Source organism: Manihot esculenta, chromosome 8 (genome assembly GCF_001659605.2).
Source record: "Manihot esculenta cultivar AM560-2 chromosome 8, M.esculenta_v8, whole genome shotgun sequence".
Taxonomy (NCBI): Eukaryota; Viridiplantae; Streptophyta; class Magnoliopsida; order Malpighiales; family Euphorbiaceae; genus Manihot; species Manihot esculenta.
The window spans coordinates 151,512-171,709 of record NC_035168.2 but is presented as its reverse complement, the minus strand read 5'-3'; the positions used below and the strand labels follow the sequence as shown (position 1 = coordinate 171,709).

At 35.7% G+C, this 20,198-nt stretch overlaps 2 protein-coding genes across 3 annotated transcripts; both read left to right on the top strand.

Moving 5' to 3' along the window:
- The first annotated feature begins 1,230 nt into the window (after window positions 1-1,230).
- LOC110621009 (probable galacturonosyltransferase 4) lies at window positions 1,231-5,684 on the top strand. Of its 2 annotated transcripts, none has more exons than XM_043958935.1 (9): window positions 1,231-1,524; window positions 1,622-1,656; window positions 1,751-1,801; window positions 1,905-2,016; window positions 2,104-2,300; window positions 3,375-3,637; window positions 3,820-4,180; window positions 4,282-4,857; window positions 5,118-5,684. In XM_043958935.1, exons 1-9 carry the CDS (start codon window positions 1,425-1,427, stop codon window positions 5,391-5,393), a joined length of 1,971 nt encoding a protein of 656 aa, XP_043814870.1. In that variant the 5' UTR covers window positions 1,231-1,424; the 3' UTR covers window positions 5,394-5,684. The 2 variants fall into 2 exon arrangements, with proteins under 2 accessions (XP_043814870.1, XP_043814871.1); XM_043958936.1 differs by having other exon boundaries at window positions 1,233-1,524; window positions 3,823-4,180.
- A 13,286-nt stretch (window positions 5,685-18,970) lies between these two features.
- Window positions 18,971-19,843, top strand: LOC110620284 (pectinesterase inhibitor 8). The gene has a single exon (XM_021763967.2). It carries the CDS (start codon window positions 19,042-19,044, stop codon window positions 19,570-19,572), a length of 531 nt encoding a protein of 176 aa, XP_021619659.1. The 5' UTR covers window positions 18,971-19,041; the 3' UTR covers window positions 19,573-19,843.
- Window positions 19,844-20,198: the final 355 nt, after the last annotated feature.

Sequence of the window (20,198 nt, the reverse complement as noted above, 5' to 3'; positions counted from 1 at the left end):
TCAATCTTGTCAAAGACCAGATTAACTCCTTTGTCCTTAAGGCTTCATTCCTCTCATCGCAAATGTGCCATGAGCATGCACTTCTCATCATTGTGATCCATATGATGACGATGATAACCAGTGCAAGTATTACTTAGCCGATTTCACCCAATGTTGTAGCATGCTTTTTCTCCATCATCGTCTTATTATTATTCTTCTTCAGACATCAATATGCGACACCCTTGAGCATCGATGCCGCCATATAATATAATCCCTCAGTCATAAACACTGGTCGTGGCTTCTCGTTTCTTATCCCATGATGTTGGTCATTGCTTCGTCCTCAAGTATTATTCTGTCAATTTAGTTATTATGTAATATGTTCATAATTTATTTTGATTATCTATTTGCTTTGGATTTTTAAGATTGTTTTGTATTTACTAAATTGATTTTAATTAGAAAATTCACAATTTATGTTATGTGATTTCATTTTGATTGCCTTGTTTTTATTTTGTTCATAGATTGCGTTACCCAAACACATAGGCTGAACTACATATAGACATAATAAAAAGAGATGTAGATAATAATGTGAGAGTAATTTAGGTATAGTTTATTTGCTAATAATTTTGTCATTTTTTATATTTATAGTCTAAATTTTTAATTTTAGACTAAAAAATTTTAATTTTTAAATTTATTATAATTATAATAATTTTTTAAATTAATTTTAATTAATTTATACGATATATTATATGTCATTATTTTTATTATTTTAATTAAAATTTTAAAATTATAAAATTTTTAAATTATATAATTAAAATATAATAATTCTCTTATATTTAAATAAAAATTTTAATTGAAAATTTTAAATAATTAGAGTTTTAAGATTTTAAATAAAATTTAATTTAAATTATTTATATGATAAAAATAAGATGCTATATTATGTATAAGTTAATTTAAATATGATTAAAATTAATTTAAAAAATTGATATAATTTAATTTCTTTGATTTTAATATTATATATATTTAATTTATATAATTTAAAATATTTATAATATTTGATCTCTCTTACCAACGTTAAAACCCTTTCTTTTTTGCTCTTAATAAAATATAACATTAAAAAATCAAAGGTAGAGCTGCTTGTAAAACTGGTAACTACGAATTTGTAATAACTAATAACTGATGAAAATTAAAAGAATGATTAAATATTGGGAAAAACTTCACACAAAAAAAAAACAAAGGGGAAAAACTATACTTTTATCTGTCACTCACTGCACGCCTCATACTCTCTTCCCCTTTTCTGCTGCTCTGCTTCTTCTTTATCATCATCTGCCTCTTCTTCTCCTTGACTGACTGCATTGGCTGCCCAGACTTAGTGTTTCTTGAATGGAAATCGTCGCTGTATTTGGCATTTAAATTCCAGTATATCCAAATCCAACGTCAACAACCTCATGATGCTCAGGAATTTGGTGGTGGCAATGCTATTTGTCACCGTAATTGCTCCGATTCTTCTCTACACTGATAGATTCGCCACCTTCAAGGCTTCCTCTTGTAACTTCTTTCTTCCTTTACTCTCTTTTTTTTTTTTTTTAAATTCTCCATGCGCTTTTATCTTTCTTATCCTTCTTCTTACCTTCAATCTCTGCAGCTAGAACCCAATTTCTCGAAGATTTTGCGTCTTTTGTAAGTGCTTTTGCATTTCTCTGCTTTTTGCTTAGCCAGTATGTAGTTTTTCTTCTGAATCTCTCAATTTATAGCAATTGTCCTTTCTGCTCAGACTCAGACACTTCCCGGAGATCCCACTCATCATCTCCATGTGTTACCCCAGGTAATCTTCTTCCTCCTCTTCTTTTGCTTTTCGGTGTTGCTAAAAATTGCAGATCTCACCATCTTTTTTTTTTTTTTTTTTTTTTTTGGGGGGGGGTGTTCAGGAATCCTCTACCTTGCTTAAAGAACCCATTGGAATTGTATATACGGATAACTCCACCAATTCACCTGCAGAACCCTTCTCCAGAATTCCAATTACAGATTCATCAGCTCAAGGTACGAATTCCAAAGTTGTTTGGGGCTTTTCTATGTATAAATTAACCAATTTTTAGTGGTTTATTATATAAGTTTTGCATTTACCAGAGAAAAGAGAGCATAAATCTGCTAGAGTATTATCTGCTACCAGCGAAGGACTACAATCCCAAAATAATAGTACCATCAGACAGGTCATTGACACCTCTAATCAAAAGGAGAGCCGGACAGATGCCGAAGTTGCTAAGGAAGAGGATCGCAAAGAAAGGGCGTCCAACGGAGTATCGGACACTGCCGCTCAAAATGCGGTACATTATCAATCTCTGCAATTTTCTTCTCATTTAATTTCATTGTCGGTATGGTTCGGTTGCTCAAAAAGTCGTTGACAGCTCCTTTTTAAGTTTGAAATGTATTTGAGAGTGCTTTTCATGCTTGAGCTAACAATGCTAGAAGACTAATGAGTTTTGTGACGACTCATCGATGTTGATGTCTGTTTGGGATATTCAGTATTTTATTTCTACTATATTCTACTCTACCAACCAATTATCTCTGCTGTTGGAAATAGTCATAGTCGTCTATAAAGGGTAGTAGTTCCTGTTAACTATCAGATGTGATTCTCTATAATTTGAATAGTTTCATGTAGAATATTTTATAATTGGGTCACAGTTCCTTGTAATAGGAGCTGCAGTTGGAACATTACATTAGAAAGAACAAATTCTTTAATTTGACTTAAATTGCCATGTTCAAATTTGGATTGAACTACTGAACTAAGACTTGCTAATCCAACTGATAATTGGTGAAGCAGTGACTCGTTCAGATTAACTGAAGAATCTTAATGATAGTTTTGAGCTCTCAAATATGAACACGATGGTTACCTGCAATAAAGGGAAAACTCTGAAAGGATTCCCAGCTCTAGTAATTTCACTCCAATGATAAAGAGTCTAGCTAGATACCTTGTAGGAGGAAAATGGCAGGAATATGTTTTACATGCCTACTGGTCACATATTTATACTTAAAACTTTAATCCTGATTAAACTCCATTATTGGATGAAAGACTACTTGAGATAGTTGTTTATGCACATGGTAATATATGAATCCCAATTCTATTATAATTTAAAGTGACCTTCATCTGTGCAATAAATCAAATGAAATTACTCTAGTGCCGCTTCTTTAGGTGCCTGGAATTCTCATTCAGCACTTGGTAATTATGCTTGGCTTTCAAGTCCATCTTTGCCCTGTTGTCACTTGCTTTTTGACAATTTTATTTATTTACAACAATGGCTTGTAAAATTTCCTGAAAATCAGAATGACTTCCACGGAAATCTTTGTTTAGATGAAAAGAATTTTTAATCTATTGGTTGTTTTCATTTGTTTTTTGCTAGCTGGAGCAGCAATCTGCTATAACTTCTGAAAAGGTCAATGAGAAAGAGCCCCCCAAGTCTAAAACTGATAAACAGACAAAACAAACGCCTATGCCAGATGCTCGGGTGCGCCAACTTAGAGATCAACTTATCAGGGCAAGGGTTTACCTATCTCTTCCAATCATAAAGAACAATCCCCATCTGACAAGAGAACTTCGGTTACGGATAAAGGAAGTTCAACGTGTTGTTGGGGATGCAACTAAAGATTCTGATCTGCCAAAGAAGTATGTTTCTATTTAAACATGTCAGCCTCGCTGGCTAACGAAACCACTATTTGTTTTTCCCCCCTTTTCTCTGAATGCTATCTTATGTCCTTTTCATATCATTTGGTAAGTAATCTTGCAATTTCTTTAAATTTCAGTTGTAGTTTAACTCTCAATTTTGCGTTGCTTGAAATTCATTAAAGCAGTGTCTATGAGAAATTGAAGGCAATGGACCAATCATTAGCGAAAGGCAAGCAGATGCAGGATGACTGTGCTACTGCTGTTAAGAAGCTTCGGGCTATGCTTCACTCAACTGAAGAGCAGCTTCGAGTGCATAAGAAGCAGACCATGTTCTTGACACAATTAACAGCAAAAACACTTCCTAAAGGTCTACATTGTCTTCCATTACGCTTGACTACTGAGTATTATAGCTTGCATTCTTCTGAGCAACAATTTCCTAATCAAGAGAAATTAGAAGACCCTCGGCTATATCATTATGCATTATTCTCAGATAATGTTCTGGCTGCAGCAGTTGTTGTGAACTCCACTGTTACCCATGCAAAGGTAGACAAAATTCCTTTTCAAAGACTTACTTCTGTTCCCTTTGTTGCCAAAGTCCTTGCTTTTTGACATCCTCAAACTTTTTTCATTTTTATTATTTGCAGGACCCTTCAAAACATGTTTTTCACATCGTTACTGATAGACTCAATTATGCAGCAATGAGAATGTGGTTTCTAGTGCATTGGCCAGGCAAAGCTACTGTTCAGGTTCAGAATATTGAAGAATTTACATGGTTAAATTCAAGTTATAGTCCTGTTCTCAAGCAGCTGGGTTCTCCTTCTATGATAGATTATTACTTTAGGACACACCGGGGTAACTCCGATAACAATTTGAAGTACCGAAACCCAAAGTACTTATCTATCCTGAACCATCTACGCTTTTACCTGCCTGAGGTCTTCCCAAAGCTCAACAAAGTGCTGTTCTTAGATGATGATATAGTTGTCCAAAAGGACCTTACAGGCCTTTGGTCTCTTGATTTGAAGGGTAATGTTAATGGTGCTGTAGAGACTTGTGGAGAAAGCTTTCACCGTTTTGATCGATATCTCAACTTCTCACATTCTCTTATTTCAAAGACTTTTGATCCTCATGCTTGTGGATGGGCATATGGGATGAATATATTTGATTTGCAGGAATGGAAGCGGCAAAACCTCACCGAACTCTATCATAGATGGCAGAAGCTGGTAAGTGACATTCTTCAAGATGTCTTTCCTTGATTATAGTGGATCTAAATATTAATGGAAGTCCGGATTGATGGACAATTAGAAATACAACTAGATGAGCGTTTAGTTCAGATTGGGATATCAGTAGCACCCATTTGCGATATTCGTCCTTATATTTATTCATGCATACTTGCAATTACACCATCAATTTTGTTGTAGAGAATATTATTTAGTTGATTTATCTTGTTTTCAGTTCTGAAGCAAAATTTGTTTGTGCACAGAATCATGACAGATTGTTGTGGAAGTTGGGGACTCTGCCACCTGGTCTCATTACTTTCTGGAAAAGGACTTACTCCCTTGACCGATCTTGGCATGTTCTAGGCCTTGGCTATAACCCCAGTGTCAACCAAAGAGAGATTGAACGAGCTGCAGTTATACACTACAATGGCAATTTGAAGCCATGGCTTGAGATAGGCATACCCAAGTACCGCAACTACTGGGTGAAATATGTAGATTATGATCATAAGTACTTGCGAGAGTGCAACATTAACCCCTAGAAGTGCCCTCTTGATATCCAATCACTAGAGGTCTGCTGCACGCTCATGTGACCAAACATTTTTACAGGTTTGCATCACTCTGTGTAGGTTCTTTCGCTATCTATATAGTAGCTTCCGAGCTCGATTCTTTCTGTATACAATTTTCCCCCCTGTTGTTTTGGCACGATAGTTAATTTTGGAACCCTTGGTTGCATATCTGCAAATTGGCAGTCGTATTTGTAAATGATTGCAGGTCTTCTTATTTTTTGGCTGTAATATTAGTTTATCGACATCCTGTCTACATTTGTATCATCCTAGCTTCAGTTTGCAGACTACATCACCATTTGGCATCCCCTTGCTCAAGTAATGGTGAGCCCTTTATGATTTGTTACTGTCCTTTGTGTGGAAGTAGAACTCTGAATGCAGTGAATTGCTAGAATAGCTATATTTGTAGGTGTTATGGCTGAGCCATAGCTAGACCAGAAATAGAAGAAAGGGGAGAGGGAAGGAAGAAGAAGAAGAAGAAGATGGAAAGAGAGGGAATTTAGAGAGAAAGACAGAATTCTTGTGTTATTTGATTCCTATCCAATTCTCTATTTATACTATCAGAACTAACAATCCTAACAGTAGGATTGCCAAGCCAACAATTATTGATTTCTACTTGCAGGGGTGCGGGACTCTGCTTTTCACTTTCAGGTCTTATAAAGGGCTCCGTTTTGAATATTGTATGCACTAGAGGTGGATAAACTAATGCATTTGATAGCTGTCTTGTTTAAGTAGTGTGTGTGTATTTTCTAGTCGCACCTTACTTAAGTTTGGTGGTGTTTTATTTTATGAAATGAACAGATCCACACACGAAAGCCAAATCTTAAAAGTTTCTTCACAATTAATTAATATGCCCTCTATGAGATAATGTTGTTTAAGGAAGTGACATGTAGCATGACCTATTTTTATTTTTATCTTTTTCAATTTTTGTAATTTATTATTTGAAAGTATTTTTGAATGCTAAAATTTTATAGATGTGCCTAGAATTATAAATATTTGAAATTATTCATCAACATTTAAATTAGAATTAGAATTAATTAATAATTTTATTATTAATAAAATTTTTTAGAGAATTTAAAAAAATACAATACAAAAATATTAATTATATTATTTAAATAAATAATATTACTAGTTACAAGGTATTTTACTCCAATTAACGTTGTTATAATCGTATTTATTAATAGAAAAAAAAATATAATTATCAAAGCCAACTATGGGTACTTCATGTTCTCACTTGTATAAGAAAATATTATAATTTGATTGTTAAGGTAAATTTGAATCCAATTAAATAATTTTCATTGTATTTTAATTTAATGTATCATAAAGTTTTAATTGACTATATATTAAATAGTGTTAAATTTTCATTCTTTTAGTTATTGCTTTTTATAAAATTCCATTTACTTAAAGGTGAAGTGATTTGTTTATTTATTGCAAAACCGATTCAATTGTTGAAGGTCACGGTTTCCTTAAAATCAATTATGAAAAAACTTAATTAAAAAATTTTAAATTTATACAAATATCATAAAAGTAAAAAATAAAATAAAATAAATTAATTAATTAATTAATTTCTTGCGAGTTTATTTTCCATCATTCTCACTTGTATATATATATATATATATATATATATATATATGATAAGAGATGCTAAATTATATTATTTGAGTGGTCATACAATGGAGGATGAGGAACTATTCGTTAACTTGTGGAGCAAAATATCTATTTTAACTCTTAAAACATAGATCAATGATTGTATAAATCCTCAAAACTTTTTTTTTTTTTTTTTGAAGAAATAAATCCTTAAAACTTAAGTTCACATAAAACCTTCTTCAATTATTACAATAGTAAAAAAATAAGAATATTAATATATCCATTAGGTATATATAAAACCCTTCAATTTTAAAAATAAATCAAATAAAATAATTAGAACTAGATCTCATTATATTATAAATAAATTGATAGCAATGACAAAAAAAAAAAAAAATCTTTTTAAGTCATTCAATAAGTAACAAATTATTAATTTAGGATACAACAGAAATTCAGTAAAATATTGCAGATTAAAACCCTAGAATAGTTGGTGAGGAACTCCAGCACTATAAGATTTTAGTCTCTTTGATATATTTTTAAAAATTGAAAGATTATTTATCTTATTTGAAAACTTAAAAAACTTCCATGACCACCAAAAGATTATTTGATTTTGATATACTTTTAATTGTTTATGAGCTTATTTACCTAAAGATTTAACAGCTCTGTAACTATTAATCCATGGTTTAAAGAGCAAAATGGCAAACTCTTGATGATTTTCAGAAAAACTAGAGACAATTGTAAGGGAATCGCGTTTTGTACAGCCAAGTGGAAGATAGCCAGTCATGACTCACGAGCGAGAATTAAGAAGCTCTTGTTTGTGGACAGATGGGCTGGAGGACTGTATAGATAAACCTCCCTCTGGCTCTGATTAGTGATTACACTTGGCCCGGGCGACAGCCTGTTCCTTTACTCCAAAGCAGCTGCTAGCTGTTAGGTTAAGTTGACGACAAAGCTGTCTTCTCTCTCTCACGTGCCCCGCCAATCTTTGACTGCTCGTTGCTGCTTCAGAAAATGAAAGCTTGCTCAATAGTAATATTTATGGCGTTTAATTTCTCCCAACCCTTTCCTCTTTTCTGAAAAATTGCTCGCGTAACACGTTATCACGGGTTCCAGTAATATTTGAAGGGCATGGGGGTGGTGGAGGATTCTAGTCGATCTCACTCTCTATTAATTGAACCAACATGCCCTTGGACAAATTTTAGAGGACGGCACTTCTTGAATGAGCAAATTAAACCAAGCTTTTCTGCAACAAATGAACCGATAGTTCAGTTTCTGCCTTGTGTATATCGATCAGAAACGAAACTCTAGACTCACCTAAGCTCAAAAGAGAGCCGTGCAAATTTTGGTAGATAGAGTTTTTCTTGTTTTGGCTCCTTTAATCCCAAATGCGTGTGTATGCTCTCCATTTGAAGCTCTTTTGTGTAGGAATGATGTTCGAATTCTTTAAAAAAATTAAACTTCTAAATAAAAAATATAAAGAGATCAGACGACCTGTAAATGGTCTTACAGATTATTAGACATGTAACAAGTTATAACGATATATTGACGGGATGATTTACTAAAGGGTCAACTTACTAAAAAGACGAGTTGACCAGGCCTCATAAAAGAAGGGTTGAAGTGTCCGGGATATTTGCAGAGCTGGTGGAATTCGAATACTCGTCAAGATAGGCCAGGTGTCAAAAAAAGTCTGAAGACTCGAAAATTCGCTAAGGTTTAAAAACTTGGAAGCTCGAGAGGCTAGAGGAAGAGGATAATCCGGAAGCATGAGGATTCACCAGGGCATAAGTAGTTCGGATGCAGAAGTGCAGAATGTCCGGAAACTCTGAATGTACAGATTTTTCAAAGAGGTCAGAAGGTCTGACGCGCCGATTTTTAAAGTGTTTGGAATGTCTGAAAGGGATTAAGAAGAACAATGGTGTTTTGTTTTTCTGATTTCATTTAAAAGTACTGAGGGATTTTTCAGTCTTTTATTTGGGGGCAAGGTCGTTAAGTTTGTTATATAAGGAGCAAGCGTCCCTCTTTTTTTTGTGTGAAAAGTGCGTAAAGTGAAAAGTGTTGTAATTGTGATTTTTCTGCAATTTTATTTATTTGTATTCGAGTTTGTACTTGTGTGTGGTTATTCTCTCTTTGTAACTCTTCATAAATAAAGGATTCTCTCTTCCGAAACGTAGGACGATCCTCAAAGATCGAATCAAACTCGTAAATCTCTCTATTTTTTTTATTTCCTTATTTTCTGTTATATTACTCACTAGATATCAGAGTTTAAATCTCCACCAATAACAAGTGGTATCAAAGCACGGTTTGTGAGTGGGGAGTTTGTTGCCGATTAGTTTTCTTGAAGTCTGGTTGAGAAAAAAATGGCGCCGACGATGTAGAAATTTGATGTTGAGAAATTTGATGTTGAGAAGTTTGATGGGAGAAGAGATTTCATGCTTTGAAAAGAAAGATCGAGATAAGTCTCGAGATCATGGGACTGCAAAATACTCTTAATGATGATTTAGAAATATAGAATCTTGAGGAAGAGAATGAATCAAAGAAACCAAGAACTCTAGTCCAGAAAAGAATTCTTTTTTTAACTCCAAAAACCTTAGAATCTTCTGGGGCTGCTTCAATTATCACCTCGGATCAAGAAGTAAGATCAAAAGAGAAAGAGATTGAGGAGCCGGTTAAATGGTCAAGAAGAGAAAAGTAAGAAGGTCAGGAACTTGATAGTTCTATGTCTCTCGGATCAGATTCTCAGAAAAGTGATCCATGAGATGACCGCTTTTGGAATCTGGAGACTTCTGGAGAAACTCTACCTAGAACAATTTTTACCTAATAGAATGTACCTAATGCAGAGGATTTCGGGCTTCAAGATGGACAAGGGCAAGACCATTAATGAGAACTTGAACGTTTTTCAAAAGATATTGTCCGACTTGCAGAATCTGCAAATTAAGGTGAAGGAAGAATTCCAAGTAGTATTTGTTGAATTCTTTGCCTCCTTATGAACAGTTGAGGGAGGTTCTGAAGTATTCAAGAACCAATATCACGGCTGAAGAGGTGAAGACTGCAGCAAGGTCCAAAGAAGCAGAACTCGATACTCAGAAGGGTACAAGAAATCAGGGTGAAGGTTTAGTAGTAAGGGAAAGATTTGAGTATAGAGACAACAAGAATATTGTAACGACCCGGAAACCGGACCGCTACCGGCGCTAGGATCCAGATCGACTTAAGGTCGCCGGGACCCGTAGCAAGCCTAACATACATCCTGTATACCTGTTAAATCCCATACATGATCATACATATACATAAAAACTGTAAACTTTTTCTTTCATTCACCAAGCTTAATCTGTACATGCATGAACTCATAATCATAAAACCCACACTGGAGCCCTCATCAAATGCTCCAATGGGGTAACATATCATATATTAAGCTTGATTTACATAAACATCATAAAACATTATATAGATCATGTACAAAAGGGATTAACCATTCATACTAGGGTCAAGCACAACTCTAAACCTCAATATACATCATTACATTACATGACTGCTCAAAGTTTTACATTACATTATTTTCATGTCCACATCTAGCTATTACATAAAACATGACTTTACTCTTGCTGACCTCTTAATCTATCCCGTACCTGCAAACCTGGGGGTTAAGGGAATGGGGTGAGCTACTAGAGCCCAGTGAGCAGAATGGTAAAACATTATATTTAAAACATGTGTAATCATGAAATACATCACATCACATCACAAACAAATCACATTAAGGATAGACTTGTCACCAATAGCCCTCTACATATCCAATAGTGCCAGAACGTAGAGTTAGGAGCTGATGATAGCAGAGCCATTGAGATGGCAGGGTTCACATTGAAATGTAAGAAGGCTCGAGAGTGGTTCAAGAATTATGTGGACCCCAGGTTGAACAGCATGTCATGGGGAGAGTTCGCCAATGAGTTTGCAGGGTGGGCTTTTCCTGACAGTTCCAAGGAGTTGAAAGTGATTGAATTTGAGCAGCTGAGGCAGACCGAGGAGATGAGTGTAGATGAATACACAGACAAGTTCCTGGATCTGTTACAGTATGTGGGTCAGGCTTATGACACTGACCAGAAGAAGGCAAGGAGATATACCATGAGACTGCATCCCCAGTATTCCTCCTTGATTCTTCCAGCAGAGAAAGAGAGTTTCCACGCTATAGTGGATGCCGCCAGGTTTGGGGTTTTAAGTTAGTTTTGGACCCCTTTGTGCATGTACATGAGTATATGCGAGTTGTGGTTTGGTTGGTTGCATATTTGAGTGTGTTTGGGGGAAGTTGTGCATGAGAATAGCAGGATTCTGCCTACATGGCAAATCCAGGTTCGGCCGCCGAAGGAAGGTTCGGCCGCCGAAGGAAGGTTCGGCCGCCGAACGTGCTAAGGAGGTGGTTTCGGCTGCCTAAGCTCGCTCCCGAAGGTTTGAACTTTCGGCTCTGGAGCGGGGTTTCGGCCGCCGAAGGTGCCACCGAAAGAGAGAGACTTTCGTCTCTGGAGTGCCCTTCAGCCCCCGAACCTTGCCCCCGAAAGGGTTCGGCTGCCGAAAGTTAAGTTCGGCCGCCGAAGGTGCTTGAGTTTCGTCTCTGGACGGGACTTTCGGCCACCGAACCTGCCGCCGAAAGTGCCCTGTCCAGCCTTCTTTTGCATGCTTTATGTGGTTGTTTTAGGATGTATTAGAGGGGTTTTGGGAAGTGGGTTAGAGATGTTCTTGAGCTAGTTTGGTCCCTCATTTGAGTCCACCTGTGTAGGTACGGACCAGAGGAACCGCAAAGACCAGCAGTGAGTACTGCACCAGAGTTAACCAAGTTAGACCAGAGTCAGCCAGAGGTGAGTAGAACGTAACTCAATCTTTTATTGTCAGAAATAAAATGCTTTGAGCACGTTTCATGCATCATGATAATTATAGTAGGTTGATTGCATTAGTTTCACGAATATGGCGCATTGTATAATATGATGAATATGATGATTTGGATGGACCAAGGCGACCCCAATAGCCCTAGAGCTGTTGTAAGACTTGGCCGGGCCAGGCATACAGATGTTGTAAGACCTGGCCGGGCCAGACATACATATGTTGTAAGACCTGGCCGGGCCAGGCATATTGAGGTTGTAAGACCTGGTCGGGCCAGGCATACTGACATTGGAGGGAGTTTTGGTGGTCATGTCCATCCGTGATAATGTGATGCATTTCATGAGAGCATGTAATTAAGGAACTGTTTTCAGTGTTTCTACTCACTGGGCTTTATAGCTCACCCCTCTCCTCTAACCTAGTTTTGCAGGTTCAGTGTGCAGGGGAGTCTAGCAGGGTACAGGAAGAGAAAGAGTAAGAGATGTGGAATAGCCTAGTGTGGACATGTAATGATGTAAAGAAAAATAATGATGTAAAGAAAAATAATGATGTAAAGAGTTGTAATGGTTTTGTATAGTATTGTGCTTGACCCAGATGTAATGTAAATCCCTTTTGTTTATATGGTCTGTTATGTATATGTCTAGTTGATAAGTATGTATGATCAGGTTTAACATATACTGTGTGGACTCCGTTAGAGCTTTGATGAGTGCTCTGACAAGGGGAGTCTGTGTATAGAGATAGTACATGCACAGGTTGAACTATGGCAGAGGTTTGCAGGTTATGATTGATCATGTATGGGATTTTCCAGGTACGCAGAGAGTATGACAGGCTTGCTACGGGTCCCAGCGACCTTAAGTCGATCTGGATCCTAGCGCCGGTGGCGGTCCGATTTTCGGGTCGTTACAGTATTAGGCTCATTAATGATGTCCTATTTATTCATTACTTAGCTTAGAATTTATTAAGTGTTGCTCAGTTGCTTGTAAATGGTTATTTTTTAGATTTCAAGGGAAAATGTTGTTCTATTTATGATCGTGATGACAGTCTATTAGCCAAAGTAACTATGGTTGATAAGAGTTTTCTCTTGAATTGGAGTGATTATTATGATAGTGTGAATTATGAGGCAAAAGTTGACTCAATTTTATGGCATAAAAAATATGGCCATTTTGATTTTGCTACTTTGAAAAATATGCAATCAAAGGGCATGATAAGAGATTTATCAGAAATCTCTTTAAACAATGAAGCATGTAGTTCTTATCAATTTGGAAAACTTCATAGGAAGTCATTTCCTTCAAGAGCTTCATGGAGGGCCGAGGAGAAGTTGGAGTTGGTTCACACAAACGTATGTGGACCAATGAGCACAAAATCATTAAGCAATAATAGGTACTTTGTGTTGTTTATTGATGATTTTACAAAGATGTCATGGGTTTATTTTCTAAGTAGCAAGGCTCATGTTTTTTCTGTGTTTAATTCAAGGCTATGGTTAAAGTTCAAAGTGGCTGGAAGCTGAAGTCCCTAAGATTCGATAATGGAAAGGAATATACTTCAAATGAATTTGAGAAATTCTGTGCTGACATGGGAATTAGATATCAATTAACTGTTAGCTACTCACCACAGCAAAATGGAGTATGTGAGAGAAGGAATAGGACTGTGGTTGAATTGGCTAAAAGCATGATGACGGATAAGAAGCTACCATTGAAATTTTGGGCAGAGGCTGTTTATACAGCTGTATACTTGCTGAACAGGCTGCCAACAAAGTCCGTTGAAGGAAAAACACCAATTGAGGCATGGAGTGAGGTCAAACCATCTGCAAAACACCTTAAAATATTTGGTTCAGTATGTTATATTCACATTCCTTCAGTCAAGAAGGGCAAACTTGATCAAAAGGCCCAATTAAAAATTTTTTTGGGGTATGTAGCAATGTCAAAAGGTTACGGGGCGTTCAATTTGTCAACTCAGAAAATCACGGTGAGTAGAGATGTAATTGTTGATGAAAATACATATTGGAATTGGGATAAAGAACAGATTGAGAAGGAAGAAGGGGATAAAAAATTGTCATTGAATCCAATTCAGGAGACTAAAAAATTAACAAAGGAAAAAGAAATGATTGAAAATGAGGAATTAATTAAAGCATAAGACTCTCCACCAGACTCTCCTACTCTTAAGACCAAATCTTTGGCTGAAATTTATGAGAATTGCATATATGTGATGATAAAACCTCAATCATTTGAAGAAGCGAAAGAATATGAAGAATGGAGAAATGCAATGAAGGAAAAGATTGCTATGATAGAGAAAAATCACACTTGGGAATTAGTAAACAGACCTTATCACAAAATGTTATAGGAGTCAATTGGGTGTTCAGAACAAAATTGAATACAAATGGATCAATCTATAAACACAAAGCTAGATTGGTAGTGAAGGGTTACTCACAACAACCTGCATAGATTATGGTGACACATTTGCACCAGTTGCAAGATATGAAACTATTAGATTAATTCTTGCTTTAGCTGCTCAGATGAAGTGGATTGTATTTCATTTAGATGTCAAGTCAGCTTTCTTAAATGGAGAATTAAAGGAGGATATATATGTCAACCAACCATATGGTTTCAAGAAAAGGGGCAAAGAAAACTATGCTTTCAGGTTGCATAAGGCTTTGTATGACCTTAAGCAGACTCCTAAAGCCTGGTACAACAAAGTTGATTTACATCTTATGAAGTGTGGCTTTGTTAAAAGTGAAAGTGAGGCCACTTTATATGTGAAGAAAAATGATGATGGGAAACTAATAATTGTATCTATTTATGTTGATGACATGTTGGTTATAGGTAATAACACGTATGTAGTGAAGAAGTTCAAGAGGGAGATGGAAATGGTGTTTGAGATGTCTGATTTAGGGAAAATGACTTACTTCTTGGGAATGCAAATTCTTCAAAATGACTATGGAATTTTTATTTCCCAACGAAAGTATGCATTGGATGTATTAGAGAAATTCAGAATGGAAAGGCCTAAATCAGTCTTTACTCTCTTAGTTTATAATGAAAAACTTTCAAAAGGAAATAAAGAGAGTGAGGTGGATGCAAGTTTGTATAAAAGTTTGATAGAGAGTTTGATGTACTTGACTGCTATAAGACCAAACTTTATGTTCGCAACAAGTGTCCTTTCAAGATTTATGCAATCTCCTGGTCAAGTTCACTTGGGAGTTGCTATATATGTATTAAGATATATTAAGGGGACAACTGACTATGGAATATGGTACACTAGTGTTGAAGATGGAAAATTGATAGGTTATTCAGATAGTGATTGGGCATGGTGTACAGATGACATGAATAGTACTATTAGATATATTTTTTCAATGGAGTATGGAATTTTTTCATGAATGTCAAAAAGCAAGATCTGGTGGCACAATCAACGGTAGAGACATAATATGTAGCATTAGCTGCAGCAACAAATCAAGTTATCTGAATTAGAAAAATTTTATCAGATCTTCATCAGGTTCAAAAAGATGCCACTATTGTGTTTGTTGATAACCAATAAGCTATTTCAAAGGCAAAGAATCATGTGTATCATGATACAACCAAACATATAAATGTGAAATTTCATGCTATAAGGAAGCAAAAAAGAAAGGAAATGTGCAGCTGGTTCATTTTAGATCAGAAGAACAGATTGCAAATATAATGACCAAGCCTCTATCAAGAAGAAGATTCATGTTTTTTAGGGTAGTACTTGGAGTCTTGAAAATAATGTCAAGGAGGAGAATGTTAACAACTAAGATTTTTCTGTGATACTCCTTAGTTTTTGCAGGAAATCATGGAACAATTTTTTTTATTTTTTGTTTATCCTATAAAGGAATGGCTCCTTTATCCTCGTATACTTCTTATTTACTTTATCATGTGTTAATTTAGGAGCAAGTGTGACTTTCATTGAATTATGTAATTGTGCCTTGTAACACTCTTATGTATATATTTTCTCTTTAATAGAATTGAGATCAGTATGTTACAGAAAAAAGCTTTCAAAACTAATATAAATCTCTCTGATTTTTTTATCTTTTTTTTATTTTTTTATTTTTTGTTACATCGTTGATCGAAAATTGGAGTTTAAGCCTCCAGTAATAATACCATGCAACTTCCTTTTGTCTTACCTTCTGTCTTATTGTTGACTCTTTTAACATCTTGAGTCTAAATGGCCAACCAAATAAAGTTGTTCAGTCAAATTTTGCATTGCAAGACTATACACATTATAGCTAGCACACAGATTTTTTCTTTTTTAATTTGATTTTCTTTGACATTTGTACATTCCACTGGAAAATGTGTTCATTAATTGTTGCAATTTTGTTGTGGGTAGCATTCTGTTCTTTTTTTCCCCTTTTTTCCAAAGGCATAACACATCATTCAGATGAAGAACTTAATACAAATCTTGCTAGATATGAATGATTGAGAAGTAGCAGGTTATCTCTGAGCACTCTTTGAGCAAGAGTATTGGCAGAGTTTAGATGTTGGCTAAGAGTAATAATCTCATGAATGATATTATGAATATGAGAGGGGATATTGCCGTGATTGATAGAGGCAATAAGCTCTTTGCAGTCACACTCACCCTCAAAGATGTATTCTTGTAACCCTTAGCTCGAGCCAGAAGGGCAGCTTCTTGGCAAGTAATACTTTTCATCATGAGGGGTCATGAATATTGTTGAAAACATATAATGGTTTGGTTTTTATTTTATTTTCACCGCTAATTTCAATTAAAACTAAAAATTGAAATCAGTGTATCAATAAATTGAACTAAAAAATTAAAATTGATTCGTTTTGATTTGATTTTTCTAAGTATATAATTAAAAAGTATGGTTCTAGTTTAAAGTAGTAAATAAATTTAAATTTAACATCAAAACAATAATAAAAAATACTGTTAATCTTAGAATATTATTATTAAAGGCGCATATATATATATAATATTATATTATATTATATGTATTTCTTAAATATGTAGTTTTTAATTAAAAGATACATGTATAAGTAACATGTAAAATTATATTATATAACTAATATATGAATTATTAGTATAATTAATTCGAGATTATAAAGTAATTTAATGCTAAAATTATTTAAGTAATAAAAAATAGTAGATAATATTAAATTATATGCATTTATGGTTAAAAAGATAAATTAGATTATATATTTATATATAATTTTTAATTACATATAAAAAATAGATATCAATTTTATTAACATTATAAAATATACCTAAAAAACATATGTACAAAATGTGCGTTTTCTGTTTGGTGCGATTAGATATCAATTCAATTTTTGGTGAATAATTAGAATAAAATCAAAATAATAAACATTAAGTTTAATTTGTTACATCTTTGATTTTTACAATAACAATTTTAATTTCATATAATATGATATAATTTTTCGTTAAAAATCATTCACATGTTAATTATAAATCATTGAATAACATAAAAAAAAAATTATATATTTAAGAGATTTTATCATAAATCTAATTTTAGAGAGATGCAAAAAAGCAAAAGGCAAAATATTTTATAAATTTATAATTATATTCTTTATATTTCTAATGAAATCCAAAATATAAAGGACAAATAAGTAGTATTCAACTTAATAGTAAGTTTTTCCCCCCTTCAGAAGGGAAATATGTTTTAATTTCTTTTTTTCTTTTTAAAAGTATCCTATCCTCCCTTGTCCAAATGAAGAATATATATATACACCCTCGGAGTTTTCCTCTCCCATTTTACTTCAATCCTAACAAGTAAGAAAGGGAAACAGCATATATGCATGCATGGTATTTTTGTTTAATCAGGATCCTACTTTGGGGTAAATCAATTTTTTATTAGAGACGTATATCAACCAAATTACTTGGGTGTTGACTGTCCTTGTTGTTATGGAAAGTAGGGGAGAGCAGATTTCGGTCTAAACCGAAAAACCGAACCGAACCGATTGATTTCGATTTATCGGTTCGGTTATTCGGAATAATCGGTTTGGTTCGGTTAATATATTTAAAATTATTCGGTTTTCGGTTCGGTTCGGTTTAAACATGTTAAATAACCGATCAAACCGAAAAACCGATCAATGGGTTTGCCGCATTTCCTCTTCCGCGGTCCAGCCTCGGACACCTCAAAACCCGAGCAAAACCAACATTGCTCCCGATCCAGGAGATAATGGCAGCTTCAGACGGTTGTTCCACACGAGAGCCCTTCTCCAGACGCTTGCCTCCCCGGAGCTCCGTTCGATGCAAATGGGAGAAAGCCTGATGGAAAAACTCAGGTCCTTTGACATCGCAAAGAGTAGGATCAGATTGGACGGCTTGGTACCACCGGAAACTAACTATTTAGATGGATCTAGGCCGGAGAGGGAATCGGAGAAGGAAGGTTTGTCGGCGGAGGACGTGAGGAAGCTACTCTGGGCCGCGCAATTGGAAATAGTGAAATCAAGGCTTTCCTCTCCCGCGGTCCAGCCTCGGATACCTTAAACCCAAGCAAAACCAACATTGCTCCCGATCCAGGAGATAATGGCATCTTCAGACGGTTGTTCCACAAGAGAGCCCTCCTCCAGATGCCTGCCTCCCCGGAGCTCCGTTGGATGCAAATGGGGAAAGCCTGATGGAAAAACTCAGGTCCTTTAACATCGCAAAGAGTAGGATCAGATTGGACGGCCTGGTACCACCGGAAACCAACTATTTAGATGGATCTAGGCCGGAGAGCGAACCGGAGAAGGAAGGTTTGTCGGCGGAGGACGTGAGGAAGTTACTCTGGACCGCGCAATTGGAAATGGTGAAATCAAGGCTCAGAGAGGTGGAGAATAGCTGGATATCTTATCGACCCCAAGCCCAACCCAGCAGATTTCGGTTTGAATCGAACCGAACCGAACCGATTTTTATCGGTTCGATTCGGTTCGGTTATATCTTTATAATCGATTTTTTCGGTTTTTAAAATTTTAACAATTCGGTTTTCGGTTTTATCGGTTCGGTTCGGTTCGGTTCGGAACCGAACCGACCGATTGCACAGCCCTAATGGAAAGGCAGGCTGTAATCTCGCCTATGTAGGTAAAATTCATTTACCTTTACAAAATATGTCACGTCAGTTTTCCAATTCTAACAAAACTGTCACACAGGACTTTGCTTGTCAGGCCCATCAGCTACAAATTCCTTTCCTTTCCCAATCCCATCATTCATTCTCAACATGTCCCCCTCTCATTGTTTCCTCCTCTCCATCCTCTTGCTTCTTTTCTCAATCCTCCATACTCCCTCCGAAGCTTCTTCCTCCCCCACCGAACTAGTGGTCAAGATCTGCAAGCGTACTTCAAATTACTCCTTCTGTGTGGAGTCTCTTTACTCAGACTCGCACACCTCAAATGCTGATCAATACACACTGGCCTTCACTGCAGTGAGATTAGCTTATGTATTCGCCAATAGCACCCGAGCTCACATATCTCAACTCCTCAAGAATGATTCCCAGCACCGGAAACCTCTCCAGAGATGCATCCTCGGCTATGACCAGGCTGTTTCTGCTCTTGAAAAGGCATACAACGACTTGAACTCTGAGACCTTCTTCGAGTTGGCTGATTTCGCGGATCAAGCTGCTGCTTCTGCTAATGATTGCGAGGCTGCTTTTCAAGGAAACCCGTCGCCACCATTGGGCAACAGGAATAAGGATTTAAAAGGCCTGTGTGAAATCTGTGGAATCATTGGTAAATTATTTACTGGACAGTAATTTGCGATTGTTTCCCTGTTCTTGTGATTGGATTTTGGTAATAAGGTCATTCTGTATTGTTGAGTCGTGTGTGTTCCAGGACCAAGCAAAGGTATGTGCTTGGCCGTCCTTTTCGGTAGCACAGCAATCGATCTGCGGGTAGAAAATCTCGTTCGGTTTACAACTGGAAGATGTTGGACGCATCCTTAAGGCCAAAACTATGTGGACCGATATACATGTATATCTAAATCTATATCCTGACAAATTGATATTATGCTTTAACGTGATTCAACAGTTGCCTTTATTTTAATTTTTAATCCACACGACACGAACAGGAAATCGGAGAAATCTTGTCCATTCTATTTCTATTTTCTATGTCCTACCAAGGCCCAATCTTATCCAATACATTGCAGTTGGGCCCAATCCAAAAATCTTCTGCATCGTAAACTATCTCCAGAACCAGAAGCATGACAAAGTGAAAAGTTGAATAGATTTGCACCTCTCTCTATTCCAATGCGAGATGTTAGCCTTCATTCTTTTTTTTTTTTTATCAAAGATAGGATTCATTAAAAGGTAATTGATGTTAGCCTTCTTTTTTTTTTATCAAAGATACGAGTCATTAAAAGGTAATTGGCTAAGGTCCAAAA

Coding starts and splice junctions, on each gene's coding strand:
- LOC110621009 (XM_043958935.1), top strand. CDS start 1,425: ATGATGCTCAGGAATTTGGTGGTGGCAATGCTATTTGTCACCGTAATT. Junction 1,525..1,621: donor CACCTTCAAGGCTTCCTCTT/GTAACTTCTTTC, acceptor CAATCTCTGCAG/CTAGAACCCAATTTCTCGAA. Junction 1,802..1,904: donor ATCTCCATGTGTTACCCCAG/GTAATCTTCTTC, acceptor GGGGGTGTTCAG/GAATCCTCTACCTTGCTTAA.
- LOC110620284 (XM_021763967.2), top strand. CDS start 19,042: ATGTCCCCCTCTCATTGTTTCCTCCTCTCCATCCTCTTGCTTCTTTTC.